The 26,937-nt window shown below is 53.6% G+C and overlaps 14 protein-coding genes across 14 annotated transcripts; 8 read left to right on the top strand and 6 right to left on the bottom strand.

Annotated features, from left to right (window-relative positions):
* Window positions 1-507: 507 nt before the first annotated feature.
* Window positions 508-2,427, top strand: MGL_0361 (uncharacterized protein; the record flags this gene model as incomplete). The annotated part of the gene is made up of 1 exon (XM_001732534.1): window positions 508-2,427. The coding sequence occupies one exon, from the start codon at window positions 508-510 to the stop codon at window positions 2,425-2,427; it is 1,920 nt and encodes a 639-aa protein (XP_001732586.1).
* Window positions 2,428-2,524: 97 nt separating this feature from the next.
* MGL_0360 (uncharacterized protein) lies at window positions 2,525-3,985 on the bottom strand (the record flags this gene model as incomplete). The annotated part of the gene is made up of 1 exon (XM_001732533.1): window positions 2,525-3,985. The coding sequence occupies one exon, from the start codon at window positions 3,983-3,985 to the stop codon at window positions 2,525-2,527; it is 1,461 nt and encodes a 486-aa protein (XP_001732585.1).
* A 517-nt stretch (window positions 3,986-4,502) lies between these two features.
* MGL_0359 (uncharacterized protein) lies at window positions 4,503-5,075 on the bottom strand (the record flags this gene model as incomplete). The annotated part of the gene is made up of 1 exon (XM_001732532.1): window positions 4,503-5,075. One exon carries the CDS (start codon window positions 5,073-5,075, stop codon window positions 4,503-4,505), a length of 573 nt encoding a protein of 190 aa, XP_001732584.1.
* A 1,826-nt stretch (window positions 5,076-6,901) lies between these two features.
* Window positions 6,902-10,738, top strand: MGL_0358 (uncharacterized protein; the record flags this gene model as incomplete). The annotated part of the gene is made up of 3 exons (XM_001732531.1): window positions 6,902-6,919; window positions 6,961-7,218; window positions 7,283-10,738. 3 exons carry the CDS (start codon window positions 6,902-6,904, stop codon window positions 10,736-10,738), a joined length of 3,732 nt encoding a protein of 1,243 aa, XP_001732583.1.
* Window positions 10,739-11,692: 954 nt separating this feature from the next.
* Window positions 11,693-13,192, top strand: MGL_0357 (uncharacterized protein; the record flags this gene model as incomplete). Its single annotated transcript, XM_001732530.1, has 1 exon — window positions 11,693-13,192. One exon carries the CDS (start codon window positions 11,693-11,695, stop codon window positions 13,190-13,192), a length of 1,500 nt encoding a protein of 499 aa, XP_001732582.1.
* A 105-nt stretch (window positions 13,193-13,297) lies between these two features.
* MGL_0356 (uncharacterized protein) lies at window positions 13,298-13,813 on the bottom strand (the record flags this gene model as incomplete). The annotated part of the gene is made up of 1 exon (XM_001732529.1): window positions 13,298-13,813. One exon carries the CDS (start codon window positions 13,811-13,813, stop codon window positions 13,298-13,300), a length of 516 nt encoding a protein of 171 aa, XP_001732581.1.
* Window positions 13,814-14,276: 463 nt separating this feature from the next.
* MGL_0355 (uncharacterized protein) lies at window positions 14,277-15,953 on the top strand (the record flags this gene model as incomplete). Its single annotated transcript, XM_001732528.1, has 1 exon — window positions 14,277-15,953. The coding sequence occupies one exon, from the start codon at window positions 14,277-14,279 to the stop codon at window positions 15,951-15,953; it is 1,677 nt and encodes a 558-aa protein (XP_001732580.1).
* Window positions 15,954-16,399: 446 nt separating this feature from the next.
* Window positions 16,400-18,004, top strand: MGL_0354 (uncharacterized protein; the record flags this gene model as incomplete). The annotated part of the gene is made up of 1 exon (XM_001732527.1): window positions 16,400-18,004. The coding sequence occupies one exon, from the start codon at window positions 16,400-16,402 to the stop codon at window positions 18,002-18,004; it is 1,605 nt and encodes a 534-aa protein (XP_001732579.1).
* Window positions 18,005-18,105: 101 nt separating this feature from the next.
* On the bottom strand, window positions 18,106-19,236 carry MGL_0353 (uncharacterized protein; the record flags this gene model as incomplete). Its single annotated transcript, XM_001732526.1, has 1 exon — window positions 18,106-19,236. The coding sequence occupies one exon, from the start codon at window positions 19,234-19,236 to the stop codon at window positions 18,106-18,108; it is 1,131 nt and encodes a 376-aa protein (XP_001732578.1).
* A 599-nt stretch (window positions 19,237-19,835) lies between these two features.
* MGL_0352 (uncharacterized protein) lies at window positions 19,836-20,318 on the top strand (the record flags this gene model as incomplete). Its single annotated transcript, XM_001732525.1, has 1 exon — window positions 19,836-20,318. One exon carries the CDS (start codon window positions 19,836-19,838, stop codon window positions 20,316-20,318), a length of 483 nt encoding a protein of 160 aa, XP_001732577.1.
* Window positions 20,319-20,530: 212 nt separating this feature from the next.
* On the bottom strand, window positions 20,531-21,092 carry MGL_0351 (uncharacterized protein; the record flags this gene model as incomplete). Its single annotated transcript, XM_001732524.1, has 2 exons — window positions 20,531-20,808; window positions 20,861-21,092. The coding sequence occupies 2 exons, from the start codon at window positions 21,090-21,092 to the stop codon at window positions 20,531-20,533; spliced, it is 510 nt and encodes a 169-aa protein (XP_001732576.1).
* A 386-nt stretch (window positions 21,093-21,478) lies between these two features.
* MGL_0350 (uncharacterized protein) lies at window positions 21,479-21,876 on the top strand (the record flags this gene model as incomplete). Its single annotated transcript, XM_001732523.1, has 3 exons — window positions 21,479-21,502; window positions 21,544-21,730; window positions 21,803-21,876. 3 exons carry the CDS (start codon window positions 21,479-21,481, stop codon window positions 21,874-21,876), a joined length of 285 nt encoding a protein of 94 aa, XP_001732575.1.
* Window positions 21,877-22,178: 302 nt separating this feature from the next.
* MGL_0349 (uncharacterized protein) lies at window positions 22,179-24,185 on the bottom strand (the record flags this gene model as incomplete). The annotated part of the gene is made up of 1 exon (XM_001732522.1): window positions 22,179-24,185. One exon carries the CDS (start codon window positions 24,183-24,185, stop codon window positions 22,179-22,181), a length of 2,007 nt encoding a protein of 668 aa, XP_001732574.1.
* A 1,730-nt stretch (window positions 24,186-25,915) lies between these two features.
* Window positions 25,916-26,902, top strand: MGL_0348 (uncharacterized protein; the record flags this gene model as incomplete). Its single annotated transcript, XM_001732521.1, has 1 exon — window positions 25,916-26,902. The coding sequence occupies one exon, from the start codon at window positions 25,916-25,918 to the stop codon at window positions 26,900-26,902; it is 987 nt and encodes a 328-aa protein (XP_001732573.1).
* Between the last annotated feature and the right edge of the window lie 35 nt (window positions 26,903-26,937).

Below are 26,937 nucleotides of genomic sequence, written 5' to 3'. Positions count from 1 at the left end.
GACCCCTCCGTCTCAGTCTTTGGCTCATACAAACACGTGGATGTACAGTGGGGACTTGGGACACACGAACGTGTTATGACCTCGAAACCAACCACGACACTTCCCTATCATACATTCTGGACGGTCGGTAGCCGCTTTGGCGACTTTTGCAATGCTCTCACGCCCCTTGTTATTCTTTTTGCACTCAAACAGGCACCCTTCGCCCTTTTATACTTGCCGGTCTTCGGCCACTTTGCTTCCAATACGCTTCAATTTCTGCACAAATGGGGTGGTTACTTGCTCTGGATTTATGCACTCTTACACACGCTGCTGTGGATCGTGCAAGTCGCACGCGACGCGCGTGTCCAGCCGGATATGTGGACGCTCGTGCTGAATGTGCCACGGTTTCGCTGGGCTATATGCGCCTTCATCTTTCTCACTCTTTTGATCGTTCTGTCAATCCCACCTATCCGCCGTTACCATTACGAATGCTTTTACATCACGCACCTTGTTTGTGTAATAGGTTTCATGGTTGCCACGTGGGCACATCATCCGCAACTGGGTGGCTGGATGCTCGCAGGCTTTCTAGTCTGGGGTCTTGAGCGCGCTTGGCGTCTAGTGCGCGTGCTGTACTTCAACTACAGTGAACGGCCCAAGGAGCTGAAACGCAGCATGCAGTCGTACGAAAAGGCATCGGCTTCACGCTCGACTGTCAATCTCATCACCCCGACACCCAAGTCAGAAGGCAACCTCGGCGAGGAGCCGGACTCGTATTTCTCGCTCAACATAGGCTCATCGACGTCACTCCCCCCAACGACACCGCGCGAGCCATTTCGCGAAGCCGTCGCGCCAGACCTTCAAGAGCAGCTGTACCCGGGATTCGCTTTCGTTCAGCCCCTTGCTGGTCACATGATGCGTGTCGTGCTTCGTACAGCCAAGCCGATGTCGTGGAAACCTGGGCAGTGGTTGTATGTGAACTTTCCGCAGATGAGCTGGATCCAGACACACCCCTTTACCATTGCATGTTCATCGAGTCATGAATGGGAGCGCATGCGAGACACGCTGGACGGCACATCATTTCGTGGAACACGCTCAGCAGACCCATTGATTGTCCTCTTGATTCGCGTGCGGAATGGCCTTACACGCCGCATATGGAATCATGTCGAAGCGCGATGCCGCGGTCAGTTTGCTCTCGCGAACGAGGCTGGCTCCTCGGCCCATTCCGTGTTCCCGAACGTATATGGTGCGGCTGTCAAGACCCATGTCCAAGGTGTGTATATGCGAACACTGGTTGATGGGCCTTTTGGTGGTACGTCCCGCATCGACTGGGGTGCGTACGCTACGTGTGTGATTGTGTGTGGTGGCTCTGGCGTCACGTTTGGTCTGTCGATTCTCGAGGACCTATGTGGAAAGATTGCGCTCATCCGTCAGGGTCACAAAGTCACCAGCATGTGGGGCCGGCCCTTTCATACGCGACGCATCCGCTTTGTGTGGATTATGCGCGACTATGCACACCTGCAGTGGGCCGCTAGTGCCCTTCGACTCTGTCTTGAAATGCTTCCGCCCGAGAACCTCACAATTGAGATGTATGCGACGCGTGTGCACCCGCCATCAGCCATAACGAAACAGACACCGTCGCACGATGCGCTAGCGCCACAGATGTCTATTCCCGAGGACGAATCAGACATGGACGTTACACAGCAGGAAAGGCCAGAGCAGGCCCTGCATGACATGGGGCTTCAAGCTGCCGACCTGACACAGTTCGAGGAAGATGAAGACCAGCCACTGAACGCACAGGAGCTGTCGATGAATGAGCAGATTCGTCGGCAAGGCCAGCTGCTCCGCGCACGCACGCGTACAAGGCGGTCGACTGAGCGAAACGACGCCGTGTGGTCCATTCGTCCCATGCCTTTGACAGTGCAACATGTCAACCGACAGGCAGATGAGGAGCTGCGCATTATGCGTGAGAGGGCGCACTTGCAGAATAAGCAGGTGGATGTACCATCAAGAAGCTCGCCATCAGTCACTTTCGCTATGGATGTTGGTGGTGATGCAGGTACCTCGTCTATTGCGTCGGTGTCCAAGGTCGATGACGAAGAAGGCATCGAGTCGTACTCACTCATGCCCATGGGACAAGACGTCAAGTCACCACCGCCCATTGACCTGTCTGTTCATACGAAGGACAAGTACATGAATATCGATCCCTTCGAGCTTCAGGACTTCGCAGTCCTGTCTGAACTCACCCGTGCAGGCTATCCCAGACTCTCTGATATTGTCGGCGAAGAGATGCGCTCAGCCGAGGGCCGTACAATTGCTGCAGGATGTGGTCCTGCAGGCTTGATGGCTCTATTGCGCACGGCTGTGTCGGAGCATTTGGAACTGCGCAAAGCGTGGAGTGGCGATGTCTCTGGGCACGCGAATGTTTTCACTGAGTCGTATGAAACATGATCAGCTTTTGGGAATGTCATATATTGGCCCTATGGTTGGGACGAGAAAGGAAAGCACGTTCTCACCATTCTATTGGTATGTTGGGTAGTAAGGTAGGTTATTTCAAGCGATACACATCTCTGTACCTTCTGAGCATTTGATTTAGCACCGTTCCGAAAAACATTGCAGCAAATGTAGAGTAGAAAAGAATTACATTGTATGGCATGGAAAAGTCTGGCAAGATCATATCCAGCAAGCCTGGCGTCGAGTACAGACGCGGCGCCTGCACGTAGGACACCGGCCAGTGCTTGTGTGTCTCAGACCACGCACGACCGCGAGCACCGAGCGGCATAAACAGCGCAGGCGGCAAATCCATTCCGCGATGTGGATCAGGAATGTGTTCATCGTAATGTAGCATGTGTTTCCGCAGCACGTACGATACCGTGAGTGTGCTGGAAGAAGGTACACGCAGCACAAGCTCAAGAGACCCCATCGTCTTACGTACTTTCGATGGCTTGTACGTTGCATTCACAACAAACGGCCGACTCACATCATCAGTGAACCGCACCGTCCCATCCGCATCATCATATTCATCCACTTCGACATCTGCTCGCAACGTGTGCAACAAGGGAAGCACAGTCCAAGGTATATGCTCGTAGTACAACATATGCACGGTCTCTGTTGTCAAGTCATTCCGTAGCGTGAGACGCACGGAATTCCGCTCTTGTCCGTAGCCCAACAGCTGCCGAGACGCGCGAAGGGGCGGCGGACGAACCAAAGGACTTGAGGCCTTCGATAGGAACGAGATGTTCAGAACTCCTCCATACGCATCAAGCGAGCGCGCATCGTACATATACGTATGCATCGGCACCGTGTAAACCAAAGGCTTGACTACTTCGTCGTCATCATCTTCCTCGCCGAGGTCGCTGAAGCCGTCGTCCACATTGTCGGCACCATAGGTGGTATCAAAATCATCGTTACTAGACGAGCTTCTACCACTGTGAGACTCGCTAAGACTCTTCATGGAGCCAGCTGCCCCCACTGGCGGTTCAGGTACTGATTCACTCTGGACGTGAATCTCGCTGGACCTAGCCACTGGGCATGTAGTCTCAAGGTGTGCCCTGAATAGCTTGTCAAGTGTCCAACGCGTATCACCCAGCAATGCAGGCCGCATCACTGCCTGAAAGCGAACAGATACATCCCATGCACGGTCTCGGGTGCGACGCACATGCAGCGAGACGCCATGAAACTCCGCACTCAGTATCGCGTGAGGCTTGATCAAGCTGGCAAGCCCTGCACCACCCTTGCACGGAAGCAGCTTTAGTAGAGGCGTCATGTTTTCTGTGCACATACTCTCTGATGGTAGGTAAGCATGCAACATAGTCGCCTGAGTGTCAAAGTACGAATGCTTCGGCACAATTGTTGTGGTATCATCGATACCATCCAACGACGCACACGAAACACTGGCCAACGCAGAAGTAAGAACGCGCCAGCGCGGCCACATATCAGTCACATTGGACATGAGAGCCCAGATTTCTGCGCCACTGGCAACTGCATCGTCCCCGCCTGTGCCCGGCATAGGCGAGCCCCAATCTTCATACACCCATCGACCTTTGTTGAGCGAAAGACGTAGTTCGTCCACACCTAGCGATGCTACTGGTTGCAACAGAGCGCGTGGAAGTATATGAAAGTGATGAATCGACGATACGTCGTCGCTCTTGAGCTTAAAAGAAAATGCAGCATGTACACGGCCACCGATGAGAGGCCGCAAAGATAGTGACTCGTGAAAAGACTCATTCGGCGCAGCAGCTCCTGCAAGGCATGACAGCAGCAGTAATAATAATAGCCATAACAATCGGCGAGCAATCCCTACGGACGGATTTTGTAGCATCCGGACCAGGACTCGCTACGTGCCCCCTCAACACCAATGATTGAGTAGCAAGGCGAGCAGACCAACAAGAGGCTTTGATTAGAAATAAAAGAGTGTGGGTGAATGGGGTATATTCTAAAAGTCCTCGAAAAAATAAATATCTATACGAACACATACATTACTACGAGACATGGAAGGAGAGGGTGGGTAAGGGAAAGAAGGATTTTCATTCATCATTGAATCCGATCATAGTCATATGCAAGGGTGAGGGTGGAAACATGAGAGCCGGACGGTACGCTAGATACATGGGTGTCTTAAGTGAACCATCGTAGTTGTACAGTTGGAGTTTGTAGGACCATTGTGCGTCGTCTGCGAGAAGGTGCTTGTATGTCGTGATATCGAAACCTTGCATAAATTCCTGTTGCGCATAGTATTCAACCCGATCTTTATCATGGTTACATGTATTGGTAAATTGCTGCAATCCATCAGCTTTGAACGGATCGAGTGTAATGGAGTTGTTAGGGTGAATCGTGTAGTTTCCATGTTGCCAAACGAGCTGGAGGGTATAGCAGTCTGGGCCATCATTCCGGGAATATTGATACAAAGCCTGCTCCCAGAACCCAGACGTTTCATTTGTAGATAGGAAGCTGTACGAAATCCCGGTCGTTTTTGGTACATTGAATGTTTTATTAACGAGATTGTAAAAGTCCTGACCGGTGACCACGTCACCATTTCCACTAGTCCATGTACCATTAAGACTCGTATCCATCGCAGATGGCAATGCAAAAACTTTGGTCATAACAAACAGTGGCAAAAATAACCACACGCTATGCTGCAACATCCTTGCGTCGAGTCAACCGACAAAGAAGCAGATGTCACGTAGTAATAACGAGCGCGCAATGTGTAGGAACGTTGGGTTCCTGCTTCACGCTCCTCTTCGAGTATCTGCACGTCGACAATGGAGAACGAGCCGCCTCAACACGACACTAGGACGTGGTGATAAGTGTGTTCGGTTTACTGCGCTAGCTCAACAAAGCCGCACGAAAAGCACAACGTGCCCAAAGGGTACGTGGCGTTGTAAATACCAACTCTTGTGTAGCCAATCACACGACAGATCAGGACGCGTCGTGGAAACCTGTCACAGCCGCATCAGACTCGAACCACGTGACCTGCGTTGGCGACCCACGATCCCCGGGCGGAAGTCCGCCGTCCATGCATATTCGCACAGGACGCACGTCTTGGCGCGTGCGCCGCAAGGACGATACGGTGGACGAGGGCTTAGAAATTGCACGTCGCATCAGAAGTTCATGCGCCGCCGAGCTCATGTGAGAAACGCGTCTTGGTATTGTATCTGAGGACGGCAAGAGCGTTGAGGGTGATGAACCGGCAGCATCAGAGGCTAACGTTGCCCTTGGCAGAGACGCGGGCATTGATGCCGATGCCGACGATGTAACGCCAGGATGACAGTCAGCTTGGGGCGGACGCCAGTGTGGACGTGGATGCCATCCATGCACACGCAAATTCGCAGGCGCGAGGATGAGAAGCCTTGTGCGTGACAAGCGTGCCTGCGTCTCAACAGGGCACAGAGACTCATCCATGCAGAACCGTACAAATTTGCGCTCCATGAGAGCACTAACTTTGCGCCGACGACTCGTGCACTCGAAAGAATCATGAGGTTGTAATGCATTTTCGGCATCGTGAGAGTCTGAGAGCATGTTTTTGCATTGCAGGAGGACCACATGTTGAGGAAATTGAAGCGACTGTCCAGTGACAATAGCAATGTCAAATGTGCTGTGCGTGGTAGAGGCAAGAGCGGTGAGCAGCACATAAAGTTGTGCCTCCAACCTCGTACATGTCTGTAGGACGTGCTCAGCACGTTGAATAGGTGCAGGTAGTCGGCGGCGCCGAGGACGTTGTACAGGCATGTCGCGCAAGGCTGTGTCATACGATATTTGCACGTGCGAAGTGTCGCCGATATGTAATGCTAGAAGACGCTCCAGTAATGGTGTCGGCTGTGGAATCTGTGCTTTTGTCCATAGGATGTGTCGAAACACAGCGACAATGAGGAGAGAGACCAGTTTCGTTGTATGCCCATGTGATTGTGCTTGACGTGTATTCTCGGCGAAAAATTCATGGTGAAACTGTGCTTGCAAGAGGGAAGACATGTCGAGTAGATGAACAGATTCATCATGATTGTCTGTCAACGAAACAGGCATGGTCTCGTGGAAACACGGCTTTGCACTTTGTTATACACGCTGCGTAAATCTAGCGAATCGCGTCAATTCTGATAAGCGCAGCGTGGTAACGCGGAAGGAGATATCTTTTACTCCAGACCGCTTGCTCCTACGCTCATAAAGGGGGTGCGCTACAATAACGACCTGACGCACTTGTACGCGCACTCGCACACACGAGCCAACAAAAGCGTGTTGTGGACGCCGTGCTTCACAAGGTGTGTCAGGAGCCTGAACTTGACTTGACGCGAGATGACTAATCACACGTGATGCCTACGGCCAGCGCAGCCGTGACGGGCGCCATCTGTCCGAACGACGACGTGGGACGACGTACGTGGTTACAGCGCAAGGGCCGCGCTCTTCGACGGGATCCGGCGCCGAGTTGTCTGCGAAGATGCAGATGCTCACGAAGGTGCGTACAAAAAAGACAATCCTTGCATGCTGACTCTCCAGTTTGAATCAAAGTCAAATCGAGTGAAAGGCATTGCTTTTCACCAAAAGCTCCCGCTCCTTGCTGCGTCACTGCACAATGGCTCGATCCAGCTGTGGAACTATCAAACCGGTACGATCTATGAGCGCCTCGAGGACCATGAGGGGCCTGTTCGTGGAGTTTCTTTCCATCCCACGCAGCCGCTCCTTGTGAGTGGTGGTGACGACTACAAGGTCAAGGTGTGGAACCATAAGACTGGCAAGGTCCTGTTTACTTTGCATGTACGTACGAGCGGGCAAGGGTCTATCGCCGCGCGGCTAACACGGTTTATTTATGTGTACGCAGGGACATCTGGACTATGTGCGATCGGTCTTTTTCCATCACGAGCACCCGTGGATCATCAGTGCTTCTGATGACCAAACGATCCGAATTTGGAACTGGCAAAGTCGCACTTGCATTGCCGTGCTAACAGGACACAACCATTATGTCATGTGCGCACAGTTCCATCCGTATGAAGACCTTATTGTGTCTGCCTCCATGGACCAGACTGTGCGAGTGTGGGACTTCACAACGTTGAAGCAAAAATCAACGACTGCGCAACCCATGGGCCTCGAAGAGCAGATGATTCGGGCTAGTAGCGCGCAGATGGATCTGTTTGCTAACATGGATGTGGTTGTCAAGTATGTACTTGAGGGACACGATCGTGGAGTGAACTGGGCAGCCTTTCATCCCGCTCTGCCGCTCATTGTCTCGGCGAGTGACGATCGTCAAATTAAGCTCTGGCGCATGTCCGACACGAAGGCGTGGGAAGTTGACACTTGCCGCGGCCATTACAACAATGTGTCGGCAGCCCTCTTCCATCCACATGCAGAGTTGATCCTCTCCGTCTCGGAGGACAAGACCATTCGTGTGTGGGACATGGGCAAGCGGACAGCTGTGCAGACATTTCGGCGTGAGCACGATCGCTTCTGGGTGCTTACAGCCCACTCGCACCTCAATTTGTTTGCCGCTGGGCACGACAGCGGGTTGATTGTGTTTAAGCTGGAGCGCGAGCGTCCGCCATTCGCGCTGCACAACCAGTCGCTGTACTATGTGCGTAACAAGCAGGTGCGCCTGCTCGACTACAACACAGGCAAAGACCAAGCTCTTTTGAGCATTCGGCGCTTGGGCAACCAGTATGTTCAGCCGCGCTCGCTGAGCTTCAATCCTGCTGAGCGATCCGTCATTGTCACGTCGCTGAACGGCGATGTGGGTGTGTACGACATTGCGCCGCTGCCACACACACCGCCCACAGAGCTGTCAGAAAGTGGGTCGGTCGGCAAACGTGGGCAGGGCTCGACAGCACTCTTCATCGCACGAAACCGACTGGCCGTGCTGCAAAAGAGCCAGCAGAAAGTCGAGATTCGTGACCTGTTGAATCAGAACGTCAAGACACTCGCCCTGCCGCAGCCGACAAATGAGATCTTCTACGGTGGCCCGTCGCATCTCCTGTTGAGCACGCCGACAAATGTCTTGTTGTTCGATACACAGCAGCAGAATGTGACTGGCGAGATAGCTAGTCCTGCTGTCAAGTACGCCGTATGGAGCCCCGATGGCTCGCATGTGGCGTTGCTGTCGAAGCATACGATTACCCTGACGGACAAGAATTTTGCCAAGTCACATTTGATTCACGAGACGATCCGGATCAAGAGCGCTGCCTGGGACACGAATGGCGTGTTGCTGTATAGCACGTTGAACCATATAAAGTATGCTTTGCCACAAGGCGATGTCGGCATCATAAAAACACTGGAGCAACCACTTTACTTGACGCGTGTGAAGGGTTCGACCGTGTACAGCCTGGATCGTCAGGCATGCCCGCGGACGGTGGCTATTGATCCTACCGAGTACAAGTTCAAGCTCGCCCTCTTGCAGGGTCGCTATGATGAGGTGCTTAGCATCATCCGCACGTCCCGCCTTGTGGGTCAGTCTATCATTGCGTATCTGCAGAAAAAGGGCTTCCCGGAAATTGCACTGCACTTTGTACAGGACAAGACAACGCGCTTTGATCTTGCCGTCGAATGTGGGAACCTCGATGTCGCTCTCGAGACGGCCGAGGCCATTAATGTGCCAGAGATCTGGTCGCGACTCGGACAGGCTGCACTGCGTCTCGGCGCTCACCACATTGTTGAACGCGCGTACCAAAAGACCAAGGACTTTGACCAGCTTTCGTTCCTGTACCTGATTACAGGCAACGCTGACAAGCTGGGGAAAATGACGAATATTGCGGAACGCCGTGGTAATGTTCAGAGTCTGTACCACAATGCCGTGCTGAACAACGATGCGACAACCCAGGCCCGCGTGCTGCAAGGCGCTGGCATGGGCGTACTCGCATACTTGACGGCACAGCGTGCGGGCGATGACGCTTGGGCCGCTGAAATTGCTCAGGAAGCAGGCATTGAAGCCGAGGAGGCGCATGCTGCGCTGGGTGAGTGTGCACCCACCGCGGCTGGTCTGCCACCTGTCCGGTTTGCGACGAGTCAACAAGACTGGCCGCTAGCGGAGCCAAAGGAGAACTACTTCGACAAAGAGTTGCTCGCTGGCACAGATGGCGGTGTCATTTTTGAAGACAATGCGGTCAATGCGCCGACGCACGACATTGACTCGTGGCTGGAAGGCGATGCCTTTGCAGAGGAAGGCGATGACATCGACGATGAATACGGCGACCGCTCTGGCGCTATGGGTGCTCCACCGATCGACATGAATGCGGCAGAAGAAGCGTGGGACCTGGATGAGGGTGTTGTGGCGCCAGCTGAAGAAGAGCTCGGACAACAGATTGCGCCCCTGGCCGACGTGGCATCGCTCGAAGGCCTGGCCCCAGGCAGCGCTGAGGACGAGCACTGGCTGCGAAATTCGCCGGTTGCTGCCGACCTTGCCGCCGCCGGCGCCTTCGATACCGCTTTGCAGCTACTGCAGCGTCAAGCAGGCATTGTGGCATATGAGCCGCTCGTGCCTTGGCTGTGGCGTGCGTTCGTCGCGGCACGTGCGGTTGTGCCGGGAGCGCCAGGTATGCCGCCACTCGTCGTACACATGCGGCGGAACAACGAAGCGAGTGAAGGAGACCTTGGCAAGGTCCTGCCGGCAAGTCCATTGCGTCTAGCCTACTTGGAGTCACACACACTTGCGTCGGCGTATCGTGCTGTGAGCGCCAACAAGCTGCAGGATGCAGAGCACGAATTCCGCTCACTCCTACACATGCTCGTGCTGACGCCGGCGGTCGACGACACGGAAGCACAACGGATTTCGGAGCTGATGGGCGAGTGTCGCGAGTATCTCATTGGCATTTCGATCGAGCTGGAACGAGGTGCGCTCGCAACCAGTGAGCCGGACCAGGTCGCACGGATCCTTGAGTTGGCCGCTTTGTTTACGCATGTGCAAATGCAGCCGCAGCACCAGATGCTTGCATTGCGCATTGCTATGATGGAGGCGCGTCGTGTAGGCAATCTAGCGATGGCCGGCCATTTTGCTCGGCGGCTGATTGAGCTACAACCACCGGCGAAAGTGGTGCAAGTAGCGCAACAAATCGTATCGCTGTCTGATCGGCAGCCACGTGATGTTGTGCCTGTGCCTTCGTATTCAGTGCATGAGACGGACTATGTCGTATGTGCTGGCAGCCATACACTGATTCCCGCTGGCGGTGCCAATGCAGTGCTCGACCCGTTGACAGGAGCCAAGTACCTGCCTGAATTCCGCGGCACTCTGTGCAAGGTGAGTGGGATCAGCGAAGTCGGTCGCTTCGCCACAGGTCTGCGCAATTTGGCTTAAATTGTGTGCACGCTTGAAGCGCCGTGCTACGTTGTCGTCACCGTTATCATGATCAATATCATTACCAGCATCACCACGATGCCCCTTGGATCTGTCTGTCTATCTATTTATCTATGTATGGTTCGTAGAACTGTCCTGTCGATGACTATTAGCATGCTTGTACGAGGGCGTAAGGAAAGTCCGCGAGTGTGAGACATGTATGAGAAGTGTGTGCAATGTAACCTGTTTCCCGGATACACCAGACTGCATACCCTAATGTCCGACGCGCCTTTTACTTGTTGTTCGCTTTCATGTGCACCGCGCAAGTCCCGAGCGCCTTATACGCCGGTCTTTCCCCCGCTCGTGCGATCCATGTAGCCGCAAGATTCGCGAACCAGCATCTTTCATCCTCCATGGTTCTGCACGCACGTCCACGGCCCAACATTCCTTCGTTTGTACATGTCTTTTTGTACTGCTAACTTACCTATCTATACGCGAGAAGCTCGCGCATGCCTGTATGGACACTAGGTCATCCTCGGATCATGGGGCAGCTGCTGCATGGCGCGCCCTCCTGACGATGGTTTTACAGCCCATACATTGGTCTGCCCGCCATGCCAGGCCCACAACGCACAATCCAGCGACGCAGTTCACGGCCCGAAGACCGCCAGCATGACGGACGAAGAAAAACAAAAGACGGCGTCAGCTCCACGACACTTTGAAGAGACGCATGCCCAGCGTGCGGCGTGAATATCATGTGATATCTCGGCCGAACAGGTTCCAGGGCTGTGAGGCACACAAAGCCGCTGCAGGCTGAATGTGCAAAGCGGCAGAAGCCGAAGCGACCCAAACTCCGTGCACCAGGGCAAGCAAAGGCTGGGCTGCGTTGGACTTGAAACGAGGCGGCGTTTATTCGTAAGCGACAAACGAAACAAGTCGTTGCGTCCGACACCTGTCTGGAGGATCATTCACCCACGCATGGCCAGCAACGTGCTATCGCGCATTCTGCAGCGTACGCGCGTTAGTACATTCGATCCAGCGATCCAGCAAGTGTACCACACGCCCCTGGCACATTCCGTGCGTGGCGACTGGGGTGGAAAGCGACCATTGCCGTCGTCATGGCAGGCCATGGCAGATGCGCCAGCGCCGATGCCCTACGCGGGTGCATTGCGGTATCTGACGATCCACGATATTGATAATAAACATGGGATGACTGACTGGAATGAGTCGGAGCGTGAGCCGCTGTTCCGTAAGCGCTGGCACGAAGCAGGAGCGCGGCTCTCGGACAAGCCATGGCGTGACGTGCTTGGTGTGAGCGTGATGGGCGACGACGACGTGAACACGTCCTTGGGACCACATCCACGCATTGCATACGACCCGGCGACGATGTCAGATACCAAGTCACTTCCATCCAACGTCGTCTGGGGCACACATCACGAGCGATTTGCCGACACCGGCGACGTGCTGCCGAACTATCATGCCATGGACGAGCGTACATTCCAGCGCTTCCTCCAAAATCTACGACGTCAGCGGACCAAATTCCGCGCTGCTCTGAAGCAGCAGCGCAATGAGGCAGCCATCGCCTCACAAATGGACCAGCTTGCGCAGGCTGCTGCCCAGCGATCAGTTACACAGGCTGAGTGGGACGAGGCCGCGCAGCCGCCAAAGAATGGTGTCGACGTCGACATGTGGACGGAGGCGCGACTCCCACATGCGCCGCAGAGTGCGGCTGACTACCTGAAGCAGAGTGCGCGCGATCGTTATGATGCACCCAACAGCAGCACCATCATGTCGCCTGCGCACGCCAAGGCTGCACATCCGTTGCGTGGATTGCAGTACTCGCAGCCAGACAGTGTGTACTCGTTTGTGCTCAATGAGCCTGTGCATGGACGCGCGATGCATCGCGTTGAAGATTCTCGACGGAACCGTTTCTTCATGGGTTCCGACGCTGCGTTGGCCGTGGCAGTTGGCGGGCATGTAGGCCACTTGCCATTACAGCACCGACATGGCCTAGACCCTATCGATTATACACGCACGAGGCCGAAGCGTGGTGAGTCGTACTTCCGTGTCCTGCATGCTTGGATTGATATGGCACCGACTGTCGCTAATGCGCGCCGTGCACCACCGCGCACCGACAGTGACCCGATGCTTGGCGCCGTTCGCACGCAAGTCATGGCACTTCGTCGGCCTGGCGAGCATGGGAGTGTGTATGAAGCACCACCCACGCCGGGCTCGCCACGCTGGATTGACGATCCAGACGCAGTGCCCTCGTCCTTGGGCGGTTCGCTTCGTGGCGCATCGAGCCCGGAGGCAGGCTCACTTTTCGGTTCACTCGCTCGCCATGGTCGGTCAGCGCAGATGCCCCGGCAAGGCACAAAACGCCAGCGCATGCAGAAGCGACAACGCGAGGCCCCCAGCAATGTGCAACGCGATATCCAAATGTTGAACAACATCAAAAACCTACTTTCTCCGCAGTAGTGTATGGACAGTGTGGGGACGGGACAAAGTGCTATATGTAGGAGCGCACGAGCATACACACGAACGTAGATGGAAAGCAAAAAATAATAATAAAAAAAAAAACCCTCAGCTGTGGGAGAGAGCTGGATCCTTGCGCGCCATGAGTGCCATTTCCACAGCGGCAGAGCCCCATTCAAGGCCGTGGTTATGACCAGGCTTTGTTCGACCGATGCCAGCGCGCTCGAGAGCTTGGTCTTCATTCAGAGCGGTCAGAACGCCTAAAATCACAGGCACTTGTTCGTCGAGACTCACACGCATGAGCCCCTTTAGACAATTATCGCAAATGTACTCAAAGTGCATGGTCGAACCCTTGATTACGCAGCCGATGGAAATGATGGCATCAAGCCTGTGCCGCTTGATCATATGCTGCGTAGCCACCGGCAGTTCCCAGCTTCCAGGAACTGACTGGATGAGCACGCGCTCAATGTCAGCGCCGGCCTTCTTCAACGACTCCAGTGTGCCTTTGACAAGTTCGTCAACCACCTCCTTGTTCCAGCGTGCATGCACGATGCCGATACGCAGATGCTCTGCGCCAGGGAACGATGACGGCGCAGGAGCAGGGCCTTTGACGGACGTGAACATGTTGGGTATGAACCGATAAATGCAATGAGTAGGCTAGAGCGGAATAGTGAGGCGGTTTGCTGCTACGAGGGCCTGCGTTGAGGAATGCACGTGCCAAGTCAGCGGCTGCTAGATGATCTTTCCAGACCGACCCAAATGTGACACAAATCCACGCCAGGCCCTTCCAGCGCCGCTCAAAGATTTGGCGTGTCCGAGCCCCTTTCTTCCCTGAGCCACATGTCTCTCCACACTCCTCGGCCGAGCATCATCCAATGGCTGCACACGCCCACATCCCCCAGGATTTTGCACACGGCTGCACACGAAAACGCACTCTCCTTCGACCGATCGCTTGGGCCACGACGTCAATAGAACGTGTAGGTGCGATTGTGTGTGAAGCAGTTTCATGTGGCGTCCAACACGTTTCCCAAGCGCGGTTCTCCTAGGCAGCAACTCGTCCACTCGCGCATCGGCGCGCGTAGCACTCATGGCCCGTCATCTGTCATCATCACCAAAATCGCCGCCGCCGACGCCGGAGCAGCAGCAGAAGCAGAAGCATTTATCAACGCGGCATAGATCGTCAACTCCGATCCACCCAGGTGCAGAAAGCCATCACCTGCAAGAAATCGACTCGCCCGTCCAACTCAGGAGCGAGGGAACTATGCGTATAGTGCAACTGAATCGCGAACGAGCTCTGAACGCGCTGGATCACCACATGATTTCTTTGATCGACCATGCGTTTAATGAAATTGAGCCGTCTCCCAATGCCGCAACTGTCCTGTTCCGCGGGTTAGCACGCTCTATGTGTGCAGGCGGTGATGTTATGTCGATCGTCAAGGCCGCGGATAATAGCGACTTTCATAAACGCATGCACAGCTCGAGGTTCTTCGAGCGCGAGATCGTACAGAACTACCGTGTGCACACGATGCGCGAGCATTCGACAGAGCTGGGTCATCCCAAGACATATTTGGGTTTGTGGGATGGTATCATTATGGGCGGCGGTGTTGGGATGACTGTGCATGGCCCGATCCGGATCGCTACGGAACGCACCCTCTTTGCGATGCCCGAGACAGCCATCGGTTACTTTCCTGATGTTGGTTTGACCCACACGTTCTCGCGCATGGATGGCGGGATTGGCATGTACGTCGGCCTCACAGGCGGGCGCCTAAATGGCGCAGATGCATACCTGACGGGGTTTGCCACCCACTATATGCATTCGCACGCCGTGGATGAGATGCTCCGTCGCATTAGCTCACTCCCAATGTCCACGGCTACGCACGAGGAAAACGTTGTGCGTGCGCTGGATGAGTTTACCGTCAATCCTTTCGATGACGACGAGAACCTTGCAAAGAACTGCGTGTTCCTGGGCGACAAGCGCGTGGCGCTTGACTTTGCTTTCACGCGCGATACGATCGAACAGGTGATTGCCGTGCTTGATGACATTGCGCAACGCCGTCAGGATTCGTACACGGGCGAGGAGCTCGCGAAGCGCGGCCTGCCTGCCATCACAGAAGATGTTGCGGCATGGGCGTCGCAAACGCATGCGACGCTGCTAGCGCGTTCCCCACGCTCGCTGAAAGTGACATTCCGCGCGATTCGCGAAGCACGCGATCAGACATTGGCCGAAAACATGCATGCGAACATTCGCATCGCCACGGCTTTCTGTGACCTGTCGCTTGGCCGCGATTTTCACACTGGTGTGATGCATGTGCTTGGCAAGGACCCCAAGACTGGCAAACGTAATGCAGGCATCCCGAAGTGGGAGCCATCGCGCTTGCAGGATGTGAGTGACGAGTACCTGCAGACCTTCTTTTTTAGCACCGAAGAAAAGGCCCGCAAAGCTGGGATGCAGCTGAAAGTGCCGAAACTCCACTTGGTGCCTGTAACCGGCAAAGACCGCGAGTCTCGTAAAGCGCGCGAGCAAGAAATGCGTGGCGTTGGTCCATTGCGCTGGAATTCGAAGTGGAATAAGTACGCACTCCCAAGCGAGGCTGAGCTCGCCGCGCTACATGAAGGGAGCCACCCAGCCTCAGGCAGTTACGTGCTGGAGCCGGCTGAACTGCTCGAGACTATTGCCCGTTACCATAATAACAAGCCTGGGCTGCGACTCAAGGTGCAAGACTGGCTAGACCGTCGCGCTCGCTTACAACAAGCTTCGCCGTAGTTGGTTTCTTCCTTTTCTCTTTTCTTTTTTTTTCGTCCTCTTCCCTTTTCCGCAGCAGCTATGTGATTTCCCCATACATGCGCCCCGAGTGACAAGGTGCGTCGATTTAGTGCGGAAGGTAGTTGGACGAACACCCATCATTCTTGCGAGACGCGAGGGATCCTAGATCATGTACAACCTCGTGTATGTATGCCTTTGACTCAGCATGTTGCCTTCGGTTCACGTACCCCCCCCCCCCCCTCCTTTTCCCACAACCTCGCACATGGACTGTTGTCTTCCCACAGCTGGCTACGACATATCAGTTGGTTTATTGGTCTAAGCTGTACCTCCACAAATTCTAAATTGTCAAAGGCTGATCTTGACATGCAGCACGCGTAAAAGTCTGGTAGATTCTTGTTCCTTACGTGGGTGGCCCGCCTTGATTCCCTGGCTTCAACGGGCATAGTATGTTATCGCGCGCCTCTCTTATTTCGCGTGCGCGTCTTGGTACTTTGGCCTCGCACGTCCGCCCATACCAGACTCGAGCATTCGCTAGTGCGCGCCTTCCGCCTACTTTGCATGTCCTACGGCGTGATGCAGAACTTGCATTAGCTTCGAACAAGTCGCTTGCCTCTGACGTGACAGCATACGGCTGGATCGTATCTGTGCGTCGGCACAAGACGCGCACATTTCTCGAACTCACAGACGGTACCATGGGTGGCGGAGCCACGATGCAGGTCGTCCTGTCAGGTGATATTCGTGAGTTGACACCAGGACAGGCCATACAGCTGCATGGTCAAATGAAAGCAGGACGTGGCCGCTCAGCAAGTCAGCGCGTGGAGATCCAGGCTGATCATGTGGCTGTCCTTGCACCCACAGATCTCGCTACATACCCGCTTGCGAATATGATGCAAGGCAATCACGCAGCCAGTGCTGCAGCCGACGCTCTGACTCACACCACAGCCACTGATATCGTCCGTCGTGAATCACATTTCAAGGCACGTACACCACAATTTGCTGCTCTTCAGCGCACACGCGCGCGCATGGAGCACGCCATGGGCGCGTGGATGGCCGCCAACGACTTTTGCAAGGTACATCCGCCGATTATAACGTCATCAGACTGTGAAGGAGGCGGCGAGATTTTCCAGGTCGTGGCAGATGCTGACGTGCCTCAAAACTCTCAGGAGACTATGTCTTTGACGTCGTCTCGCAACGGCTCCCTAGCCGCTTTTTGGTCCGGTCAGCCGGCATACCTCACCGTGTCGGCACAGCTGCACCTCGAGGCGTATGCTCTAGGCCTCTCTCGTGTATGGTCACTATGTCCAGTGTTTCGTGCTGAAGGCTCAGCAACGAATCGGCACCTAGCTGAGTTCTGGATGCTCGAGGCTGAGTTGTGCTGGCTACCTGATGGCGAACAAGCTCTCCGAATGGTGCTGGATGTCACAGAAAGTGTGTTGAAGAGTGCACTGCAAGCCGCTTGGCATGACGAGCGTGCGAAAGAGGATATGGCATTTTTAGGAGCTACGTACGATGCAGCACTGATCAACTCGCCGTGGCCCCGCCTCACATATACCGACGCTGTGCGTCTTTTGCGAGCACATACAAAGGCTCCGCCCGTTTGGGGTGAGTCACTGAAGTCGGAGCATGAGCGCTGGCTCGCGTCGCACATGGGCCAGCCGGTGTTTGTGACAAACTTCCCGACAGAGATAAAGCCGTTCTACATGCGCGAGGATCCTGAGCCTGTAATACTGAGTGATGACGTGCATCCAACAGAGAGCGGCTCAGCCAGGAAGACTGTCGCCTGCTTCGACTTGCTTGTGCCGCAGGTCGGTGAGCTTGTGGGAGGAAGTGTGCGTGAAGAGCGACATGGCGTGCTAATGCAGCGACTGCGCACATCAGGATTGCAAGCATCCTCCTTGACCTGGTACACAGATGACCTACGTCGGTACGGCGGAGCGCCGCATGGCGGGTTTGGTCTCGGCATGGAGCGCTTTTTGAGCTGGGTCACACATACGTTCCATGTGCGAGATTTGGTCGGGTTCCCACGTGTAAAGGGTCCTCTTCGATACTAGTCGCGCGCATAATCTTAGCCATAGCGAAGAGCTTGTATCGCGCTCGAGTCAGCCACACCAACCTGTTTCTTCGTCAGCGGGCGCATTGACGTCTTTGTTGTTTACTCGCACTCATCCTCGGATGATGGTTGCATCGCATTTTGCACATGAGAGGTCCATTGCTGTGCAAATTCGGCCACATTTTGCCCATGACTTAACTCAACAACATCGGCCGGTACCATATGTGCCGAATACGTGGGCAGCGCCTGCGATGCCTCAGCCTGCGATGCGAGCACCCGTAGCGGGACAAGCCGTCCGCTTGCACTACCATGATCGCCAACGGATGGTGCTACATGTTCTAGCTCATCGCCCGTCCATAGCAGAGTATCAGTGCGATCAAGCCATGGATTCAAGTCCATTAAGAAACAAGTATCAAGATGCCGCGTCAAATATACATCAAAGACTATACGGCGCGGCACAATATGCGCAAGATGGTCTCTGTAAAATGTGAATAGCAACGACTGGATGCGTTCCTGCGTCGCTGCGTCCTGCAGATGCTCGTAAAACGTCATATCCCGTTGGCACGCCCCAACAATGTGCCCATCACGTACGAAGCAGCGGAACTCGTGTGAGCGGGGTAATTCAAACCATTTTTTTAGCACAAGCTGTAAATGTGGTCGCTCAGGACGTGCCTCATTCTCGCATGCCTTGGATAGCTCGCGCACCTGGGAGAGATCTTTCATTGCAAAGTCAGACGATTTGAGTAGTAAATACACGTCATTGGGCGTTTGACACCGCAAAGTATGTCCAGGCATAATCCACGCTGCGTCTTGAGGAGCACTCCAGTTGAATTTTGGGAAAACGGCACCGTCGTACTCAAGCAAGACGCGCCGGATCTCTGCATTTAATGCTGGAAAATAAGCACCGTCGTCGGTGTCGTTGCCCTCATCGTCGCTTGGGTCGCTCATGATCTCGGCATCCGAGTCAAGCGGTAGTGTGCGCTTGATCTGTGGACGCGCATCACCATCCTCAGGATTCACATCATTCGCATCAGACAAAACCAGGCCGTCTTGATCGAGCCATTCGAGAAACCCTGGCTCTATGGCCTCGATATTCAATATCTTGGACTTGAGTGTGTACGATTTATGTTGGGGGTACCAAGAGCCATATTGTGTCGCGAGTAAAGACGAGGTTGCATCAGTTTGTGGTTCCAGTGCTATGCATTCGTCCACCTTCGCAGACATAGTAGGCATCGTTCATGAATCGCTATGCGATCAATGTGAAAGGATCGCGTTGGGATCCAATTGCGGCCATTTTTGTTTTCTCTTGTTGAGTGGACAAACACATTCTCCACACGCCAACTCGAGTCCTACTTCCCCCTCTCGTACTAAGCACGTCGTCCATCAACTCCCAGTTACCTGTTCTCCGTGCGTTCCCATGTCACACATCGTCGAACATTTGAATGCACCATCTTCATGTACGTATCGAGACAGGAAGAACAAATTCGTGTGCAGATTCGTACTAATTTTTTGAGACCGTGACTCTCGTGCGCGGAGCTCTGCACATGAACAACACTTAGCTTTGGCCGACAGCGCGACATTGTATATTGGTAACCTTTCGTTCTACACAACCGAGGAGCAAATGTATGAATTGTTTGCACGAGTCACGAACGTTCCAGGTGGTGGCGGAATCAAGCGCATCATCATGGGCCTTGATCGAAACACAAAGACGCCGTGTGGATTCGCCTTTGTCGAGTACGTATGCGTGTCAAGATAGAATTTCAGCACAAAAAATTGGGACTTACTCTTCTACTTTGCACAGATTTTATACACACGAAGAGGCTGTTGACTGCATGCGATTTGTCTCTGGGACGAAGCTAGATGAACGTGTGATTCGATGCGATTTAGATCCTGGATACAGAGATGGCCGACAATACGGACGTGGCCGTTCAGGTGGTCAGGTACGTGATGAGTACCGCCAGGAGTACGATGCTGGACGTGGTGGCTGGGGTCACAACCGCCTGCGCGAGGAAGAAGAGAAGAAGCGGCAAGAAGACGCACAACAACGTGAGCGCGAGCGTCATGAGCGTCGCGAAGAAGTATATCAGGAAGCTCAAGGCACGGCTGATGCACACAAGGCACCTGTAGGCGCCGACGCTGAGTACTACGAAACAGAGCATGCAGAGCGTGCTGGACATGCGACTGATGAAATGACGCGCGATTCCGGCGCAACGAAGCGTCAGCGGGACGATGATCCCGATGAACAGGCCGGCGAAACGGGCGAACGCCACTTAGACGCTGGTGATGCAAAGAACCCGCGAATCGAGTCATCGTAATCTAAGAGTGAAGAGAGTCACAGGGTGAAACGTCAATTCGTCTGCTTACGCACATGTACTATGTCGATATTGTTTCATAGCAATCGGAGGAGCAGAGCAAGCAACCAAGCTGTATTGCTGGATTTCGCTAACGACGTTCATTTTTTTTTTTTACGCAGGAATAGTCCCTCTACGAAGCGACTTAAGTGAAGTACTTCCTAGTAAGTGATCAATTAGTCGAGCTGGTCCACTTCTGTCGACGCGGGTGCCTTCTCCTGCTGCTCGACCTCGTCAAAGTTACCGCTCACTTCTGGCACACCCTCAGCGTCAGCACCCTTCTGCGCGGACTCTTGCTGCTGGCTAAGGGCTTGGTAGCTTTCAGCAAGCTTGCGCAGGCTTGCAAGCGACTCTGGACCAAGCTGGCTCAGGATGCCAGGTACAAGCTCCGTGAGCTCCTTGCTCTGTGCCTTGCCGTGTACAACAACTGTGTTGGATGCCACAGCTCCGTGCACTGTTAAAAGATAGTGTCAGCGTCGGTTTATCTCTGTGATACTTGTACGTACCTTTGGGGGCTTCGATGTGAAGGACATTGCCGTCTGCCTTGAACATGTTGACTTCCTCAATACCAGTGAGAGGCTGAACGGCCAGCTTCTTCAGAGCAGCCTGCAGCTTCGGGTCTTCGCCACCGGCGACAGCGCCCTTAGGCTTCTTCACCACCTTGCGGCGTGGAGCACCCTTACCACCTGTGCGCACAGCGCTTTGCAGCTTCGCGAGCTTTTCTTGATCAACAACCATAATAACGACCAGCGATCGTTCGTTGGAACAAGAAAGATGAATTCTCTCTGTGCTTGCCTGGCATTGACAGCGCGCCTCATCCTCGCTTCGCTGCCTTCGTGTGTCTTCCTTCTCGTATCCTCCACGCTAGGCCTACAAGGCAAACTTAACAGCAGAATAGCAGCTGCGGAGCCTATAGTCACGTGACATATCCGTGCCGGGTGCAACCGAATGGGGGATGGAAGTGGACTTTGGTTTCGGTAGAGAGTCGCTGCTCTAGCAACGCGAAATCTAAACGGTTTACTCGAACTGCCTGCGTGACTGCCCGCTGTTCACGAGTGAACTTGGGAACGCATTCTGTTTTTCTCCTTCTCCGCTTTGTTTTTCTCTCGTACAGCTTGCAGATCATGACGCCCACATCTGTCGTAAACGTATGTATCATGGCTGAGAGTATGTGCTGACAGTATGACAGGTTGTCCGGTATTCCGCTCTCGTCGCTGGTATTGGGTATGGTATTGTGCACCGTCAAACCCTGCAGGCCAAGTACGACGAGCATGTCCAGAAGATGGCCATCAAGCGCCAGGAAGACCTCGTGAAGCAGGCCAAGGAGGAATATGCTAAGATTCGTGCGGCTAAATCGGCTCCTCCAACTCCTAATGGTATGTTGTTTAAATCTATCTGCACTTGCTCTTCTCGGCGTTTCCAGGGCATCATGCTAACTGGAATTGCAGCGATTGTGACGAACCCGGAGGACCCGAACTTTGATCTAGAAAAGCTTCTTAAGTACTGGGAAGAAAAGCTTTAGGTATCGTGTAAGAACTGCATTTTGGATGAAGTGTATTTCTATTTGGTGTGGCACTGAGCAACGTGATTCATTGTTTGTTTGTTTCTTTGTGCGTGTGTGAGGATTCGTTAAAAGGGGCAACGATAGGTGCTGTGGAATGATACCAGACATGTGTGACCCCTACAGATGAGAGACCATGTGAGAAGGGAGATATGGGAGGCGCTCGTGAGAGGCAAAGATTATGTGATTATACGAGCAGTTGGGTCTACTTCTTATTTGTTGTATTCGCCATGAACTCGTTGTATACTGCCTAAAAAAGAGTGTCAGTCACAATATCGAGATGTCATGCATGGTGCTGTAGCACCTATGTCTGCACGTACCAACAAATGGTCCAGAACGGATGGATCGCTTAGTGTCGACAAGTCGCCTAGCTGATCAGCTTCATTGCATACAATCTTGCGCAAAACGCGGCGCACGATTTTGCCACTGCGGGTTTTGGGCAAGTCCCTTACACACAGAATGCGTTTTGGTGTAGCGAAGGGGCCGATCGCTCGACGCACTTGGATACTCAATTCTTTTGTCAGGTCCTCGAGTGAGTCATACACATAGTCAGGCTTTAGAGCGACAAAGACCGCAATGGTCTGGCCAGTCAGTTCGTCAGGCGCACCAACGGCGGCGGATTCTGCCACGCCAGGGTGCTCAGCCAAGGCCGACTCGATTTCCGACGTCGACAAGCGGTGTCCAGACACATTGATCACATCGTCGACACGGCCGCGGATCCAAATGTAGCCATCCTTGTCTCGGTACGCACTGTCACCTGTAAAGAAGTAACCAGGGTATGGACGCATGTACGTGTCAAGGAAGCGACTGTGGTCGTTAAGGATCGTGCGGGCGAGTGATGGCCACGGCCTACTCATGGCCAACACACCTTCGGTATCTACGCCCTGCAATTCTTGTCCCGTCTGAGAATCGAGCAAAACAGGCTTCAAGCCCCAGAACGGTTTCGATGCTGCACCCGGCTTGCTCTTGATCGCGCCTGGCAACGATGTGATCATGTGTGAGCCACCTTCCGTCATCCAGTATGTGTCGACAATAGCACAGTGGCCACGGCCCACTACTTCATTGTACCAGTGCCATGCCTCAGGATTAATGGGTTCGCCGACCGTTCCAAGCACACGCAGCGTGCTTAAATCGTAGTTCTGCACATGCTCAGGACCCATGCGGCGCAGCATACGGATGGACGTCGGAGCCGTATAGAACTGCGTCAGTTTGTGGGTGTCGACGACCTCCCAGTACCGTGAGGGTGTCGGGTACATTGGTGTCGACTCGAAGATCAAAGTAGCGGTGCCATTCATCAACGGACCATACACAATGTATGTGTGTCCCGTAATCCAGCCGATATCGGCCATGCAGCCAAAGCGGTCGCCTGGGTGCACGTCAAACACGTGTTTCACAGAGAGGCCCGCTCCTAGCAGGTAGCCTGCTGTTGTATGGACAATGCCCTTGGGCTTACCTGTAGAACCTGACGTGTAGAGGACAAATAATGGATCCTCACTGTTCATCGAGACTGGTGGGAAGTATGTGCGCTGTTGAGCTGCAAGCTCGCTTAGCCACTTGTCACGTCCGTCCACCCATGGCACATCAACAGCCCCCGTGCGCTTTGCGACCAAGACATGCTCAACACTGCTGCATTCTTTTAGTGCGGCATCGACAATCGACTTGGTCGCAATCGTCCGGCCACCACGTCGGCCTTCATCAGACGTCATAACTACGCGTGTACGACTGTCTTGTACACGATCACGCAATGAGTCCGAACTGAAGCCGGCAAACACCACTGAATGTACAGCACCGATCCGTGCACACGCAAGCATGCTAATAACAGCCTCAGGGATCATGGGCATGTAGATAATGACAATGTCACCCTTTCGCACGCCTAGCGAGTGAAGCACACCCGCTACTTGGCACACGCGGTCTAGGAGCTCGCTAAACGAGATATAAATGTGACTGCCAGGCTCATCTGCCTCCCAAATGAGCGCAATGTCATCGGGGCGCTCAAATGCCCAGCGGTCCACAAGATTGTACGAGGCATTCAGCTGACCTTCCAGGAACCAGCCAATGTTGCCGCGCCCAAAGTCTCCATACTGGACCGTCTTGAAGGGGACATACCATGAAATCATCCGATTCGCCTCTTCGGCCCAAAATTGATCATTCTCATGGATCGAGCGGTGGTGCATTTGATTGTACATAGTCTCATCAATATGTGCTCGGGGGCGAGTCTTATCGCTGCCATTCACACGTGAAGGGATGTTGATAAACTCATTCTCTGACATAGTGAGCAATGGCGCACTTGAATTCTGTACGATTATCCAGCCGAATCGAACCTGTCCTATGCAGGATATATGGGAGCAGCAATGAGATCCGAGGTCAAACTCAAACGAAGGGCAAGGTCGAACCACAAGTAGATTCCTGGGGATGGCTCGAGGAATCTCGCGATTTAGGGGCCCAGTTTCGCCCTTTCCACTTTCATCCAGGCAAGATCAAGTCACGTCACTTTATCGGGCTGGTCGAATTACGTTCGCCACTTGTAATTCGAACCTTCGCTACGTTGAAAGTCGCTGTCGATTGTGCACCAACCCAAGCTATTGGATTTGTGATTGCTGACAAATATGTGCGGACGCCATTCGGATGGACCACGTTGGGAAAGGGCCATGAACGCACTCACGAATGCGAAAATCCTATGTGGGTGGGCAGGTTACTGGGCCGGGATTTTGAATTCTGGCGTATCAGGATCGCAGTCTGTTATGGTACCTATTTCGCACAGATCTGAAATCTGGTGAGCTTGCATAATGGCCACAAGGCCTTCGCTCACAGAGCGAGTGCCAATGCTTTTAGGCGTCGTGATCCAGGAACTATTCGTTGCAGTGCCGAAGATCTGTTCACTACCTACTTTCGTATATGTATATGTAGCTGATAGGCGATACACCAAAGAATACACACGAAGGAAAGAACCTTGCATAAGAAATGCATGTTCATGATGCCGCTCATCACTCGGTATCACAGCTGGTTGCATGCCGGCAAGTACGTTTGCGCGCTGTGCCACGCGTTGCCCGCAAGTTTAGAACTTGGTGACTGTGAGAACACATACATGCGTATGTGGCAGTTAGAAACTAAGGGTAGAGGTTTGTGCACATCGCAAAGACAGAGCGATGCACAGTCCTTCCCTACTCAGCAAACAGGGTAGGGTATTGAGGCGTCAATTTAACCAGATGTTCAACGAGACCGAGATCTTTGGCACGTATTAGAAAAAGAGGTAACATGTGCCGAAGAAACGTACCAAGTTCATCGCCTAAAGAAAGAAGCGCGTGTTGGGTGATAGAGTCGCCCGTGCGAGAGACGCGCCCGATAACCTCAACATATTGTGACGTAGGTGATTCGTCCTGCAGCATGTGAGCACGATTCGAGCAATTCCGCTATGAGATATGGAAATATACGCACCATCTGGAGTCGCACCTCGACAGTGCCATTGTCTGACGCCTGCAAAAGCAAAATGTCTCCAGACACCTACGAGTCTTAGCACATGCTTCGTGACAAAATTATGCCCTGCAACGCACCCTTAGCACTTTTCCAATAATTCGCACTTCTTCGCTTGTACGCTGTGGCAGTTGTACCGAGTTTATCAATGGGATTGCTTGTGACATGCTCTCGAGTCACCCTGTAACGTCGCGTGCACCAAACGCGTGTTGTTTACGCGTGTGCGCCCGCCGCCACAGATCGGTTCGTCACTGCTTGTGCTACGTCTGTGACGTTCCACGTGGCTCCACGTGCAGTGTCATGATGCGCACTCACCTCGACGTACGATGTCGAGCTTCGTGCGCGACGGGGCCAATCCTGGCAGGACTTCTCATCGCAGGAGAGAAGGGCTGGGTTCATGTATCGTCCATGGCACGTAGCTTTTCGGCCATGTGCACTACGCGCGTTCGCTCTCCCTGAATCAGCATTTGCATGCATACGTCGAGGATGCCGCGCTCGCACGTTCACGAGCACAGCGACATCGTACAATATGTTTGATCCTATCCGTATCAAGCTGCAACATTGGCTCGATAGGAACAAGCCATTGGCAAAGAACAAAATTAGCGAACTAGGGCATCGCTGGAATGATTTCAGCGGGTATGCAGACATCAATGCATTGAAAGAGCAAGTGGAAGTCAAAGCTGAACGGCTCAAAACACTTCAGCAAGAAAAGGACGCTGCCAAAGAAGTCTATATCCAAGCGGTGTCAGATCGATCCGTATCACAGCGTCGAGTCAATGACCTTTTATCTCGCAAGTCGACGTGGAGAGACTCGGACTTGATGGAATATACGTCGCTGCTACACTCGGAGCACAGTCATGCTAAAGCCGAAGAACAAAGTCAATTGGAGTATGAGCGTGCAGAAGACAATATGCAAAGGGGGTTTGATGATCTAATGCGTAGTGTTATGCGCCGGTACCATGAAGAACATATTTGGAGCGACCGTGTTCGAAGTATCAGCACATATGTCAGCGTTGGCTTGGGTGCTCTGAACGTATTGGTGTTTATTCTTGCACTGTTCATCGTAGAGCCATACAAACGCCGACGTCTCGCACAAACACTTGAGTCGCGACTTCTCTCTGGCGAAGAGGCCGCGAGACATCGTATGCATGCTACCATGATGTCTGTTGACGAGAGGTTAGCGGACATTGAGTCGTCTGTGTGTCCACCGCCTACTGCGGCCGGCGTAAGAGCTACAGATGCACCTGTAGCCAGCGATGCAGGTGCTGGCACAGGACGAGGAGTATCGGCCTCGATCCAACGTGCCCGTGATATTATGAAACGCGGCGCCAGCTTCGCATGGGTTTCGCAAGTGATGCACTACCTTCATATGTGTCGTGTGTACATGGCCACGGCTTGGGCGAACATGATTCCATTCCACACGGAGCAGGGTGCGATCACACATTTGGCGGCCACGACAACCGGCGTCATGGTCGGCAGCGTGCTATCCTACGTGCTGTACCTGGCCCTAGTGTAAATGATGGACGGAGAGAAACAAGGGGCATGTGCATG

The sequence above is a fragment of the Malassezia globosa genome (genome assembly GCF_000181695.2).
Source record: "Malassezia globosa CBS 7966 chromosome Unknown mgl_sf_1.1, whole genome shotgun sequence".
In the NCBI taxonomy this organism is placed as follows: Eukaryota; Fungi; Basidiomycota; class Malasseziomycetes; order Malasseziales; family Malasseziaceae; genus Malassezia; species Malassezia globosa.
This window is presented reverse-complemented; position numbering and strand designations above follow the sequence as displayed.